Consider the following 14,011-nt stretch of genomic DNA (forward strand, 5'->3'; position numbering starts at 1 on the left):
TTTGCCATTGACTTCAATGGCCCCATTGGTTATAATGGACCCGAATTTTTCGGGTTTTCCGAAAATTTTCGGATATCTATGCTTTACCGAATTAAATATTCGGGTTTTTTCGGGTTTCCCGAAAAAATTCGGGTTCAATAAACCCGAATCCGAATTTTACCGAATTTTTTTTTTTTGCACATCCCTAGTTGTTAGCCGCCCTGAGCCACTGGGTAGGGCGGGATAGAAATCGCAAAAATAAATAAATAAATAATAAAAGCAGAATAATTTGAACATGACGGAGTTGGAGGACCCTCCAACAGAACTCCTGAAAGCAAAACGTCCTATTAAGAGTTGATTGGGATTCCCTCCATCTGCTCAACAGAATAGACATATCCCAGTAAGTCCAGTGTTTTTCCAGCTTTCAGTGGAGGAAGCTATCCATTAAAGGATTATCCTATAGCACTTTCCATTCCAGCACTGATCATCACACTGCATCTGGTGTTAGGAGTGAATAACCCGTCGGAGCACCTGCATCTACAGGGTGAACGAGATCAATCTCCAAGGATAAATGCCCATGAATCTAGATGATCATGCATCTGGTCCAGTATAAGCACTCTAGATAGACTTTGATGCTCGAGAGTTTTTTTTTTTGGGGGGGGAGACAATGTGCCACAGTCAACTCGCAGATCCTTTTCTTTTTTAAAAATTTCCATTTCAGGGATACATCAGAATCAAAATAATCTTGGAAAGAATCAAGTGTATCCTTAATTCCCAGCTCTAGAAATTAAAATTTGCCCCATCACGTAAAAGATTCAGTTAGTCCCTCAACAGATTACAGCCTTAGAAGCTAACACAGTTGACATCAATGCAGTTAATTACTTGTTCTCCCTGTAGGGAATAAGATTCTATTCTTACCCTCCTCCTTTGATAAGATTGAGGTCCCAGTCAACTTCATCCGCCCCATCAATGGCAACATCCAGCTATACACATACAAAGCAGATTGATTAACATTTTCTACCATCTATAGGAGAACTCAAAAATATGGTGATGGGAATAGCTGAAATGGACAAGTTAAATACAACACTACAAAATAAACCAGAGAAACTTTTTTGAGACAGATGGAAATTATTTTATGACTGGCTGAAGATGAAAAAGATAAATTAAAACTGAATTATGCTAGTACGATATAAAAGTTGTAAAATGTGGAAGACGTAATGGATATTATAAGTTGTAACTGAGTGTGAAAGAGATATGATGTTTAATTCTGTTATAGTGGGAAATGAAAATAAATTTTCAAAAAAAAAGAAAAGAAAGAAAGGTGCCAAAAATCCTCCTTACAGATCTCCTAAAAAGAGTAATATTGACATAGAACACTCAGATGATTCAGACCTGGAGGCTTCTCTGTTAGAGGAAATGGCAGTGGGGGGGGGGGAGTAAAAGCAAACAGACTGAGATACTGCATGCCCTAACAGAGATAAGGAATGAAATTAAGAATAATATAAAGTCACTGAGTGGAGAGGTTGGACAATTAAAAAAGGAATTTGGATTGCTCAAACAAACAATTGAGCCATAAAATAAGAAACTAGATGAACTGACTGCAGCATTGAAAACGACAGAGAGGAAAGCTGATTCAGCACATCGGCCCCAGTCACACGACAAAGTTGCCATGGGAGAGGCACAGATGGTGGGCGGATTATCCGGGCGTGATCACACCCCAACACCTGGGAAGTGGAGTGCACCTGTGGCTTACCGCCAACAATGCACGTTAAAAAAACTAGTACCTCCAAGGTACTAGTAAACGTTTGCCATGGGCTGCCTCCAGACGGCCGTGGTGTGATCGCACCAGTGCACAGCATTCCCCTCCGGTCCCTCGTTTACCCGCCGGCGCTGAGGGAAGGACCTGTGGTGTGCCGCCGGCGCGTCTGATCGCATAATCGCGGCTCAAACTGCACCGGGGCAATTAGCCATGCCTCCCCCCTCGCGATATCCGGCCCGTGTGACCAGGGCCATCAAATGGCAAAAAAGAATGCAGAAGACATCAAAGTTTGAGATATGGGCTAAGAATAAGATTATACTCCAGGAAACAAAACTGAGAGGGGAAAAAAGCCAAGCTCCATGGAGTATCTGTAAACTTTAGTGAAACAGATAATCTCACTGCAACTTTAAACAAATGGCTGACTCAAATCCTTCTCGCAGCAGCAGAACCAGCGCCTCCTGAAGGGATCCTCAGCTCTGCCTTCTGGTTAAACATCTCCAAAAAGGTTCCTGAAAATGCTTCCCCAGACATTATTGTCGAGTTTAAACAGCTACAGATGAAAAATAAACTTTTCGCAATCGCGAGAGACAAGCAAGGACTTAGCTTGGAGGACATGATTGTGTATCTGTTTCCTGACATTCCAGCGGAGGTAATTAATGCAATAAGACGTCTCAGGGAAACAGCGAAAATCCTCAGAGACAAAGGAATTCAATACAGATGGTTGCCCTTGAAACATTTAGTCGTCAATTTGGAAAACAAAACGTTCACAGCTTTTAATGAGATTACAGGGAAAAAATTAGTAGATGCAGTAACTAAATTAAGGAATGGAAGTGTTTAAACTGAGATATTATGTTTGTTAGCAGAGTGGTAGAAAGTAATCCATAGAGTTACCATGTTAGTATGTAGAGTAAGTTAGAATTAATAGATAGGATAAGTGTGAATCATAATAAAGAAAAATAGATAAAAGGAATGGAATTGTTAAACCAACAGCATAGCAAGGAAGGGAAGGGTGTGCCCCCCCCCCAAAGACCTCCGATCAGAGGGAGGAAGATTTCCTCCTGTTGCAGAGGTTTCTCTGCAGCACCCAGTTTCTGAGGCAACCCTGTTCAACTTTCCTTTTTAGGTATGGAAGAAGATAGATTATAAGTATAAAATAAGTGTGTATGGAGGGAACCCAGCTAAAGAAGAAAAGAAGGCTTAGATAAATTAAGGAAGAATCTAATAATGTTTAGATTATGAATTAGAGGAAGTTGTACGGTGGTCTGACTAAGCGGGTAAAGAAAGGGAATAAGATAACGAGGATGGAGATTATTTATATACTTTCAATGTTTAATTTGATTTCTAGAAAGCGGAGAATATATGGAAAATGAAGTGTTAAGATATGTATAAAATATATGAGTACATGTACACTCAATAAAATATTAATCACAAAAAATAATAATTATCATATGGCATTGTGTTTAGGATAGCCAGGAGATCCTAAGATTGTCTGGCAGCCAGAAGTTCTAACTCTTTCAGCATTATGCACCACTAGGTGGCAAGCTAGACTTGTTTTTAAGGCAAGTGATGTTTCAGAGGTGGTTTGCCATTGCCTGCCTCCACGTCATGACTTTGGTATTCCTTGGAGGTCACCCTTCCAAAGACTAGCCAAGGCCAACTCGGCTTAGTTTCCAAGATCTCACAGGATCGGGCTAGCCTGGGCTACACAGGTCAGGGCGAGAGGGTGGAGCAGGGGGCGGGTGGAATACAAGGTTAAGATCAATTTGACCGTTTTTCACATGCTGCATTAACACTTACAGGCTAATCCAGATTTTAAAACCGGGGAGGAAATTTTTATGGAAGGCTTGAACTGTTGGGGGGTTTATTTTGGACTCATTAATAAGCTATGACAAGTTTTTGATATTTTCTCAGCTGAAGTCTAGATATGATTTGTCAACCTCTGCTGAATGGCAATTCTTTACAAGCTGATCTAAATACGACTCTGTAGCACTTAGTGTTTCAGAATCTCTGAGCAATGGGTTATGGCCCTACATTTTATAACTGTTGTTTCCATGGATCTTACACTACAATTTATTTAGCAACCAATTATTTTTAGCATATACTGGACACCATAGTGTGGTGTAGTGGTTAAGAGCAGTAGACTCTGATCTGGAGAGCCAGGTTTAATTCCCCACTCCTCCAGCTGAAGCCTGCCGGGTGACCTTGGGCCAGTCACAGTTTTCTCAGAACTCTCTCAGCCCCACCTGCCTCACAAGGTGCCTGTTGTGGGGAGAGGAAGAGAAGGCAAACATAAGCCACTTTGAGACTCCTTAGAGTAGAGAAAAATGGGGTATAAAAATCAACTTCACAGTGCCTTTTTAGTAAAGGACTAAGTAAAGTGTTTAATTATTGGTGCTGTAACTTACAGGACATGTCTTTTAAACATATGCTTTTGGGCCTCTCCAGTTATTCAGTCTTTTGGGAAGAAGCAATTACTCATATCACCTTTGTATTAGAATATCCATTGATCCTTGAGGATACTATTTGCCTGTCTCTTGGAGACTGATAGTCAACAAAAAAGGACCCTCCTTGACCTTTCCATTGCTAAAAGACTTACAGTACAATACTGGAGAGATAAAAGCCCATCTCCTGTCACCTAGTGAATTGAGGACCTTACAGCCTTATCAACATTTGAACATATGGCATATAGACGACAACTATGCATGGATATATTTTTAGATATTTGGAAACCTTTTATAGATTCTTATCTGCAGACATACCACCATTGTTGTTATACATTAAATCATTTATTTATTTCTGTTCGAGTTAATAAAAATAAATAAAATGTTTTAAAAGTACTGAGAAATAGGACTGAAGTTCAGGAATAGTATCAGGAGAAAATAAATACAATTAAACAAATGGGGGGGATTAGCAGAGCCCATCTTCCAGGCAGGAAATGAACTGAGAATTGGGGTGACCTCCATCAGTGGAGTCACAAAGATTGAAATTTAGAACCGCTTCCTTGACAGCAGATGCCGCCTTCAATCTTCTTCTAACTTGGTATGATATTATCTGCCTACAAGAGACTTGGTGTCAAGAACCACTTCTTGTTGATGGGTTTGTCACCTGGGGAAAGGAAGGGCAGAGCGAAGGGAAGCTTGGCGCTACTTGTACCTACACAGCTGCATGCACCAATGATTACCCTAGATTCCAGTGGTCACTGGGCCCAGGCAAATGTCGTTAAATCCGGTCATTATGGCTTTTTAATTGTGAACGTTTACCTACCTTCCCATGGTACCAGGTTAAGGGTAAACAAAGCTTGGACTAAGTTTGAGGAATTTAAAATAAACTTTTGTTGTCCTTCCTACGTGCCTTTGTCATGGTTGCAGGTGATTTTAATGCCAGACTTGGATCCTTGAACAAGGCACTGTGTACCTATTTTAACTCCACTTCTCCGGTGCATGAACCAGCAAGTATATTACCCCCAGATCTTTCAAGGATGCTAAATCAAACTGGAAGAGCCTTCATCTAGTACAACTTGAGAATAAACTAGATCTCTTTATTCTTATTGGAGAAACCCTGGGGTGGGGAACACTCCTAAAGAGTACACATATTGTTCAGAGGGAAAAGACGGAACCATCAGTTTGTTCTGACATCATGTAATACGTTGAACTACAAAATGCATTTGGAAGCTGGTGCATGCTAAGCCAGCAATAACTTACCAATCATTTTGAATATAAGTATTCAAAACCAATTAGCACTTATGTCAGAGAAATTAAATGCTGACTTAGATCCTGACTCAAGTCTATATGGACTGAAAAGATGGACCAGCAATGCCAAGAACATTTTGGCTCAGATAAAACACTTCAAATTCATAATGATATGATTGCCGGTAGCACAGCCTAAATGGCAATACAATCTGACTTATATTTAATTCTTGGGTGGTTAGAACGATGATCAAAAAGACCTCATATTGCCCCCCTGACATCTACAAAACTCAAACTGAAACCCTTGTTTGACTTAGAATGTTTGGCAGCCAAAAATATTCTAATGGCCCAATTTCAACAGTACAGACTAAGAGATGCTACCTCAGTTCTTCCAGCACTTAGAACTAGTGGCTGGTGGGTGGGAAACAGAAAATGGGAGCAGGAAAAAGGGTGGAGGTGATAGAGGCCTACAGGGGATAGAAAGAGGAAATATTGGTGGACGGGAAATTAAGAGGTGCTCAGCGATCCCTGCGGGCCCCCTGCTTGTGGGTGTCTCCTTGTGAAAACCCTCTGCAGCTTCCAGCGTGAGGCCTATGCACAGCATCCAAGAAAGAAAACCCGTCTGTTACCTCAGGGTGTCGATCCAGGTCACTCAAGATTAAGTCATTCTGCAGAATCAATTGACGTGCCTACAGGGAAAATTAAAAACCAGAATTATTTCCCAAAGTCTGAAAAAGCAAATTCAGCAACAATCAGAGATGTATCTTCTTAACCAATATGTGAGAATATACTACTAACCTTCCAAAAGTAGCATACTATTCTGACCTAAAAATGAAAGCAGCAACATGATAACAGAAAACATCTCCCCCCCCCCTTCCTTAATGAAAAAAGACTTCAATTTCTATCCCTTCCCCGTACAGGTAAGGACATCATCCTTTTCCTTCCATGGGGAAAAAGTCTGATCCTCACAGAAGTGGCACCAGAGCGACTAACCTGTGATGGCAAGTCAATTATTTGGACTCTGACACAATAAAAAGTGGCAATCCTCATCTGGAGAGGTTCAGCATTTAACTTGGTACCCCAATATGTTGGTAGCCTTACTGCTACTGTAGGAGACCACTTTTGCCTAAATAACAACATTTGTTTTGTGATTTCAACTGTCATTTTTTTCCTCCAACCACCCAGATGGCAAAAAAATAAGACCATAAGAGAAGCCAAAGTTGGATCAGGCCAATGGCCCATCCAGTCCGGCACTCTGTCACACAGTGGGGGCCAAAAACACCAGGTGCCCCACCAGGAGGTCCAGCAGCAGTGGGGCCAGATACATGTGATAAGATACATATGATAAGGTGGCGGCACAGGGTGCAGCAGCTTCCAGCTCCCTTTCCAATACTGGGAAGATTTGCTATTTTGCTTATAGAAAACTACAGCATTTCTACTTCTTTAATACTGACACCACATTGCTAAAATGCAGTATTCTATTATTATGACTGTATGTTTATTTCTATCCCACTTGGAGTAATCAACAGTTAGATAAGTAGCATTCTCTGTTCTTCAAGTGCTTAACATTTCTTTTAGGATACCCAGCAGATCTGGAGATTACCTGTTTTAATAGAATAATGAAGCAATTACATATATTCTATGTCTCTTTAATAAATAAGCACCATCATGTAAAGTCTTCGAGGTCAACCACTGTAATGAATGTTTGCTGAAGTACACTGATCTATATGACTTAGTTTAGCTAAGAAATAGAGTGATCTGGAAACTGAAATCTAAAGCACTAAGAGGCAGCTGAGGCAGAATTTAAAACATGATGCTGACAAGGGAAAGGAAGTTGCCACATGATGTTGCACAAGGCCAGCATTTCAAAGTATTCCTTGAGACCTGAACTTCAACCATATAGACCCAATCCAGCAGTCCACAAAATCTGGAAGTGTGTGATTTAATTTTTGGTCGCCATCACCTACGTCTACAGGTGGGACATAATATTTACATGGAGTGTATATTTGTGAAGTCTTAACGTGTGCAGGCCCATGCAGCCAGTTCCTAGATGCTGTTAAGGACGGTGTACTGCAAGCTTTCAGGGAGTAGACTTCACATGCACAGGGCCATTTTATGTTCAGTTAATGCACTGTCACCGAGAGCTCTATTCCTGTCAAGGTGTAACATCATTTCGGGGGGGGGGGGGGACACACACACACAAAGGCAACAAAGGAACAAGCAGATTAGAACAATAAATCTGGTGCTAGTGTCTTAGTCTGCTGCAGTGCTTACTTACCAGCTAACGTGCCTACATTATTATCACAATTATTCATTTACAGTCTGCCTTTCTCACTGAGATTCAAGGCAGGTCATACAGTGTAAGTCAATGCAACAGACAGCTTTAGACAGGAACAGACAGCTTTAGACAAAGGGGATCAGACATACCCCTCGCAGGTCATAAACGCACTCATCCAGCCACAACGTGCCGGTCGTCAATCTGGCCCCAGGACGGTCTGCCTGCCCTCGACCCAGGCCAGGGTCCTTTTGGCTCTGGCCCCAACGTGGTGGAACTCTCGGTCTAGTGAAACCTGAGCCCTGTGGGCTTGCAAGACGAAGATGTCCCACCAGGCGTACAGCGGAGGATGGTGTCAGCCAGAAAGGCCATCTGGCCTCCTCCCCAGTGTTGGACTGTGAACCTGGCTGTGCTGGTTGCCCCCTTGGCTATCCACCTCTGGAGAATGTTAAGGAGCCGCCTGATAGAATGGACTGACTGAGTCACAGATTTTTAACTGCAAAGCTGATTTTAAATTGTGATGCTGATTCTACTGTTTAACTTTTGGAAGCCACCCTGAGCTGATCTTTTGCTGAATCACTCTCTGACTCGTTCGCTAAGTAGCCGACTTAACACCCACACACCCCAGAGACACCAACGACCACCAACTCACCCAGGGAACCTGCAGACCGAGAAGTCCCCATCTCGCCGAGCTCCGTCAGCACAGCCGGGACGCCACGGTCTGACCCCGCCCGACTACGAAGCACGGAGCCGCAGGGAGCAGCAGGAGAGGCTGACGACGCCCCATCACCACACGAAACCCCACACGCCGCCGGCAGCGGCACGGCCCCGGGCACCAAGACTACCGCCAGCATAGCTACGACGACACCCCGGCCACGGGGAAGGTGTCGGAGCTTATCACGGGGGGCGGGGCTGTGAGGAATGAGAGGGAGGCGGGAACGGGAGACGGCGCTGGGTGAGGGAGCTGGGTATAAAGGACAGGAAAGCAAAGGGGCCGGGGAGGGAGGATGTGCTTGGGACCACTGGATGCAGAGAGAGTCCAGGGAGGACGCTGAGAGGCTGGGGAACCAAAGCACGAAGGTAGAGGGACCTACGGAGTGGCGTCCAACTCCGTCCCCTGCCCACACATCTGAGGCCCCAACGCTCCCCCCCCTTTTTTACAAGGCTCGTCTCCCAGAGCCGTCGGACCTCCCCCGCCCTGAGACGTCACGGCCACGGGAGGGGCTACCCCCAGAGCCCAGGGCGGGCTTGACAATGTAATACAACTAAAATTACAACACTCTGAAAACAAAGGTCCAAATATTAGGCATGATATGCTACACAGTACAGAAAGTGATATTATGCAAGTTTAAAGCAATGCTATGGGAGCAGAATAATATAGACACCCAACAGATAACACACATGCTGATCATAGCGGTAGAGTTCACAGTCCCGTTCCCTTTATTAATAGCACCTCCCTGAAACCTGCTGTTAATGAGGCATTATGCTTCAAGGCAGCCAGTGCGGTGCAAGTCAGTTATACTCACAGACTGGGAGACTGGGTCTGAATCCCCGCTTTGCTGGGTGACCCCGGCTCACTCACACACACCCAGCCTACCTCAGTGGGTGGTTACGATAATATAAAGGAGAGAACAACATAAGGTGCTTTGGGTCCCCACTGGGGAGAAAGGTGGGATATAAATGAAGTACATAAATACGGAATTAGAAAGCAAAGATCTAATCAGGACCTGGAATGAGCAGCATCCTGGACCAGGGCAGGGACAGAGCCATTAACAAACCCGTCTTAACTCAGGCACTGACAGACTAGCAGACTGCAATGTCATTCTCAAGAGGCTGATGAAATGTAAACGTTAATCTGCATTTCAAGAACAGAGGGTTCAGAACACACCTGAAAAGAGGTAGGTATACAAGTAATGTTGAGATTCTCTTGCTTCACTCTTGCTGCTGCAGGAAGAAAAATCCTGGGTTTGACATACAATCAAAACAATAAGAATCATGCAAGCCAAAACCACATCAAATATCTCTGTTCATTCTCTTTTAAGTACCCGAGTTACTAGGCTTCACTCTGCCTGGACAGAATAAAAGCATTAAGTATAGCACCAATAATAAAATTTACTGTTTATTTACTTAAAACATTGTTACGCCACCTTTCCACCCCAAAAGGGTCCCCAAGGCAAGGAATATAAAAAACATTCAAAGATTTCAGCATTAAAACAGCATTTAAAGCTATATGAAAATAACTAAACAATCCAATGAAACATATAAACACAAACATAATACAACCGTGGGGGGGGACCCGCCAAACAAAAGAAAAACTTAGTGTTTGCAGTTTCTGATGGATGACAACAGTTTTTCTAGCTACCTACATCCATGAAATTTCAGAGGTGTCAACATTCAGCAAAAATCCTATTAAGTACTTCTTGGGATCCTAGCTTCAGCCCTGTCAGCCCTTTCCAGAAATCAAAAGAACCCGGATCACCATTACCTAATTTTTTATTACATCACCACCTCTTTTTGCCTTCCCCAACCTCTGGTCTGCAGATTCCTGAGGAGAAGGGGAAATTGGCCTCTTGTGCAACACCAAGAAGTTAGGAAAGCAGGAAGCTGCCAAAGAAATAAGTAGCAAAAGAAATCCACACTGCTTTGGACTGTACTACTGTACAGTTTGTACTATACAGTTGGACTGTACTACTGGATATACCTGAAATTTTGTTTAAAGAAAACAAGGGCACGTACACCTATATATACATATGTGTGCTTGTGTGTGTGTGTGTGTGTGTGTGGCACGCTGTTAAAGTTTTAAATGGTGCATCTTATATTCTCATGTCTGATAAGAAAGTGAATGTTGGATAGTTTTTTTTTTTTAAAAAAAACCCCAATTTCTCCCCCCCCCCCCAATGGCTTCAATATTTCATCACTCTTTTAGACACACCCTATAGGCAATCTGGTAGAGAAGTCACATGGACTGGCCTGCCAGGTTGGACATAACTGGACATAACACGGGGGCCTGTGCATGTGAAGCCCAATTCCTGAAGGCTCAAGGTGAATGGTCATTAATCCGCATCACATCTAGCTTTTTGGCTTGGGCCTGCACATGCTGGGATTTACAGATAAATGCTCTACATAAACATTAGTTCTCATTTGTAGATGTCCTTTGGCAGGATTTGAGTGAGCCTAGGCACCCACCCACCGCACTCTGGCCTGGATCCTTCCAAAAAATTTCAATAAGAGAATTATTTCCACCAGCAGAACATGGCTTCTCTCTCTAAGCCCTCCTGCTAAAGCCCCAAAGGACCCCTGACATGCTTCTCCTGGGGACTCCCAAGAAGAACATGAGGAAGGAGGCAGGCTGCTATGGGAGAGGGAAACTGGCAAGAGGTACCACCCTCCCTGGGGAAAGGATCTGTGGGATCCAACCCATTGCCTCTACATGTACAGAAATTCACCTGAACCAAGCCCAGCAGCCTGGGCAGCATTATTTTTCACTGAAGGAGCTATGGAAATACATACCCAGACGATTTACAGCATGAACTATTGTAGAGCCACTGCCAATTCCAAGGATGTGATTGTTCTATAGATTGAAAGAGTCATGTTACCATTTTGCATTCAAAATTAACTCTGTAACTGCACTGCCTCTTCTGGTTTACATAACATATCAAACACATGCAAAAGGGCTTAGCACCCATGACATTTGAAAGAGGCATGAACATCAACAATATATCCAACAAATGGGGACCCGCAAGAAACTTGCAAGGCAGTTATCCCATTCCTCACACCTTTGCTTCTTCCCCTCGCCCCCTACCTCTCTCACACTCTTTACCCCTTCTGCTTCTCTAACTCTCCACGTCTCCTCCATGCATGCTACTTCCTCCATTTTTCTGCCTCATCATTCTCTTTCTCTTTCTGCCCCCCACCCCATCACTGTCTCTTTCTGCTCCCATCACTCTCCCAGCCTCCTGCCTGCTTCCTCCCCCACCCCACACAGCAGCAGCTTCCTCTCCCCCTGCAGCAGCAGTGGCAGCTCTTGGGGAATCGCAACGGATCTCCCAGCTACAGAGATCAATTCACCGTACGGTTGCCAGCTTCAGGCTGGGAAATTCCTGGAGATTTGGGGGTGGAGCCTCGGGACAGTGAGGCTTTGGGGAGGGAAGCCGCCTCAGCAGGGTATAATAATAGACTTAACCCTCCAAACCAGCCATTTTATCCAGGGGAACTGATCTCTGTCATCTGGACAACAGTTGTAATTCTAGGTGATCTCCAGAGCTCCCCTGGAGGCTGGCAATGGTAGTTCTCATGGAGGAAATGGCTGGTTTGGAGGGTGGTGTCTATGGCAAATCCCACCCTCCCCAGGCTCCAACCCTCAAACGCCCAGGAATTTCCCAACCTGGAGTTGGCAACCCTATTTCCTTCCCACCCAACAGCCAACCTACCTTTATCTGCCTCTCTGTCTTCAGCTTTCCATCTCCACCCCCCTCTCCCACAGCCTCTACCTAGGGAAATTACAGTCTTTCTCCACAGTAGGGACCAAAGCAGTTTACACTATTCTCTCCTCCTTTTAATCTGCACAACCCTGTGAGGCTGGTTAGGCTGAAAGTGTGTGACTGGTCCAAAATCACCCAGTCAGCTTCCACCACAAGATGGGGATCTGAACCTGGGTCTCGCAGACCCTACTTTGAACTGCACCACACTGGCTTTCATCGGGTGGCTGCTGTTGAAAAGTAGCAAACAGCCAGACCTAGTTGAGTCATGCAAGTCAGGTGGTATCAAGACACCCAGAGGGTGCTACCAGGCCTAATGATGCCAACCTCCAGGTGGAACCTGGAGATCCCCCAGAATTGCAACTGATTCTAGATAGCAGGGATCTGTCTTCCTGGGGGAAATGGCTGCTTTGGACGGTGGACTCTGTGGCATTATATCCAAGCGAGGCCTCTCCCTTCTTTAGACTCCACCACAAAATCTCTAGGAATTCCCCAACCTGGCACTGACAACCCTTGTCAGGCCTGGCCCTAAGGATCCCTCCCTGAAAGGCCAAAATAGGCCTGGAAATGCCCTTCCCCTGCCTTTTACTGACAGAACCAGTCAGAACCCTCCCCACCCCAAGAAAGTTTTAAGAGGACAATGCAGCCTGCAGCAAAAAAGGTAGGGGTGACAAGCTCAGATTATTTAGCCAGTCATACTGCAGGAGGAATCCTCCCCAAACCCAGCTCCAGTTCTGCTTTTGCTTCCTCCCCTCTCTGTCTCTCTGGCCATCAGCCAGTCTATCTCTCACTGTTGATATGGCAGGGCCTGGAGTAGATCCTTGCGGCAGCTATTTCAAAAGGTATGGGGGGAATTCAATCCTCCCTGAGGTTTGTTTTTAAACTTTCTGGATTTTTCTGCTGACCCACGGAGTGCCCTGAGTCTGTAGAAAAACCTGTTGGGGGAGAGTGTGCCCACTGTTTGCAGAAATAAATATCCACACGCAGAGGGGACTGTTGAGAATTAGATATATAGATTCTCAGCGTGATCATATCTATGGATACATGGGGGCCATGGACAGACAGGACTGATCTTTTTACAAAGCTGAGAAAAGCCCCAGGTTTAAGAGAAAAATCTGAAATCTAAAAAACAACATAATTGAGGATTAATAGAAGCAGCTTCTGTAGCTTTTAAAAAAAATGAATGCCCTCAGTGGTCCCTGCTAGGCAAGCACAGCGTTACTGTGAGCCTTTCAGTCTTGGTTCCTGTCATCAAAAGGTAGGGCCCTTTCCAGGTCTTTGTTGGTCCTTGAGGAAGCAAACACGGGGTGACTTCCATAGCTCACTCCAGCTTGGCTGCTCACCCCAGCCACCTGGCCAAAGCCAGTGAGGTGTAGTGGCTGGGGCTTCAGAGGAGGATCTGCCAAACCCAGGCTTGAGTCCTGAGTCTGCCCCAGAAGGCCACTGGGAGACCTTGGGCCAGTCACAGACATTCAACCTAACCTACTTCACAGGTTGGTTGTGAAAATAAGACAGAAGACATCTCTGCTTTGGGTCCCCTTGTGTGTGTGTGTGTGGGGGGGGAGATAGAGGGGAAGGTGAGCTGTCCCCACAAACCCTTACAACTTCCCCACAGTGTAACTGGGCCTGGCATGGCCACCCGCCCTACACAGCTGGGCCCAGCCTGGCAGGCAGCCCGGCACCACACAGGCAGAGGGCAGCCCCGTAGCCAGAATGCCTGGGTTGGCGGGGCGGCGTGTGTGTGTGTGTGTGGGGGGGGGAGGGGAGCGGAGTGGGAGCACCAGAGAACGGGGGGCGGGGGGAGTCGCGGGCTCGCAGAGGGCCGCGAAAAGGG

The 14,011-nt window shown here is 45.0% G+C and overlaps 1 protein-coding gene across 1 annotated transcript in view; it reads right to left on the reverse strand.

Moving 5' to 3' along the window:
- The window catches only part of RPIA (ribose 5-phosphate isomerase A), a 49,312-nt gene that overhangs the window by 34,244 nt on the left and 1,057 nt on the right, over positions 1 to 14,011 (reverse strand). The window contains exons 2-5 of the mRNA XM_015420951.1: positions 11,210 to 11,270; positions 9,588 to 9,643; positions 6,054 to 6,113; positions 898 to 962 (exon numbers count right to left, since the gene is read on the reverse strand). Coding sequence (XP_015276437.1) covers positions 898 to 962; positions 6,054 to 6,113; positions 9,588 to 9,643; positions 11,210 to 11,270 — 242 coding nt within the window. The remainder of the gene's footprint in view (positions 1 to 897; positions 963 to 6,053; positions 6,114 to 9,587; positions 9,644 to 11,209; positions 11,271 to 14,011) is intronic.

This window comes from Gekko japonicus, unplaced genomic scaffold, assembly GCF_001447785.1.
Source record: "Gekko japonicus isolate JY-2015 unplaced genomic scaffold, Gekko_japonicus_V1.1 scaffold2993, whole genome shotgun sequence".
Taxonomy (NCBI): domain Eukaryota; kingdom Metazoa; phylum Chordata; class Lepidosauria; order Squamata; family Gekkonidae; genus Gekko; species Gekko japonicus.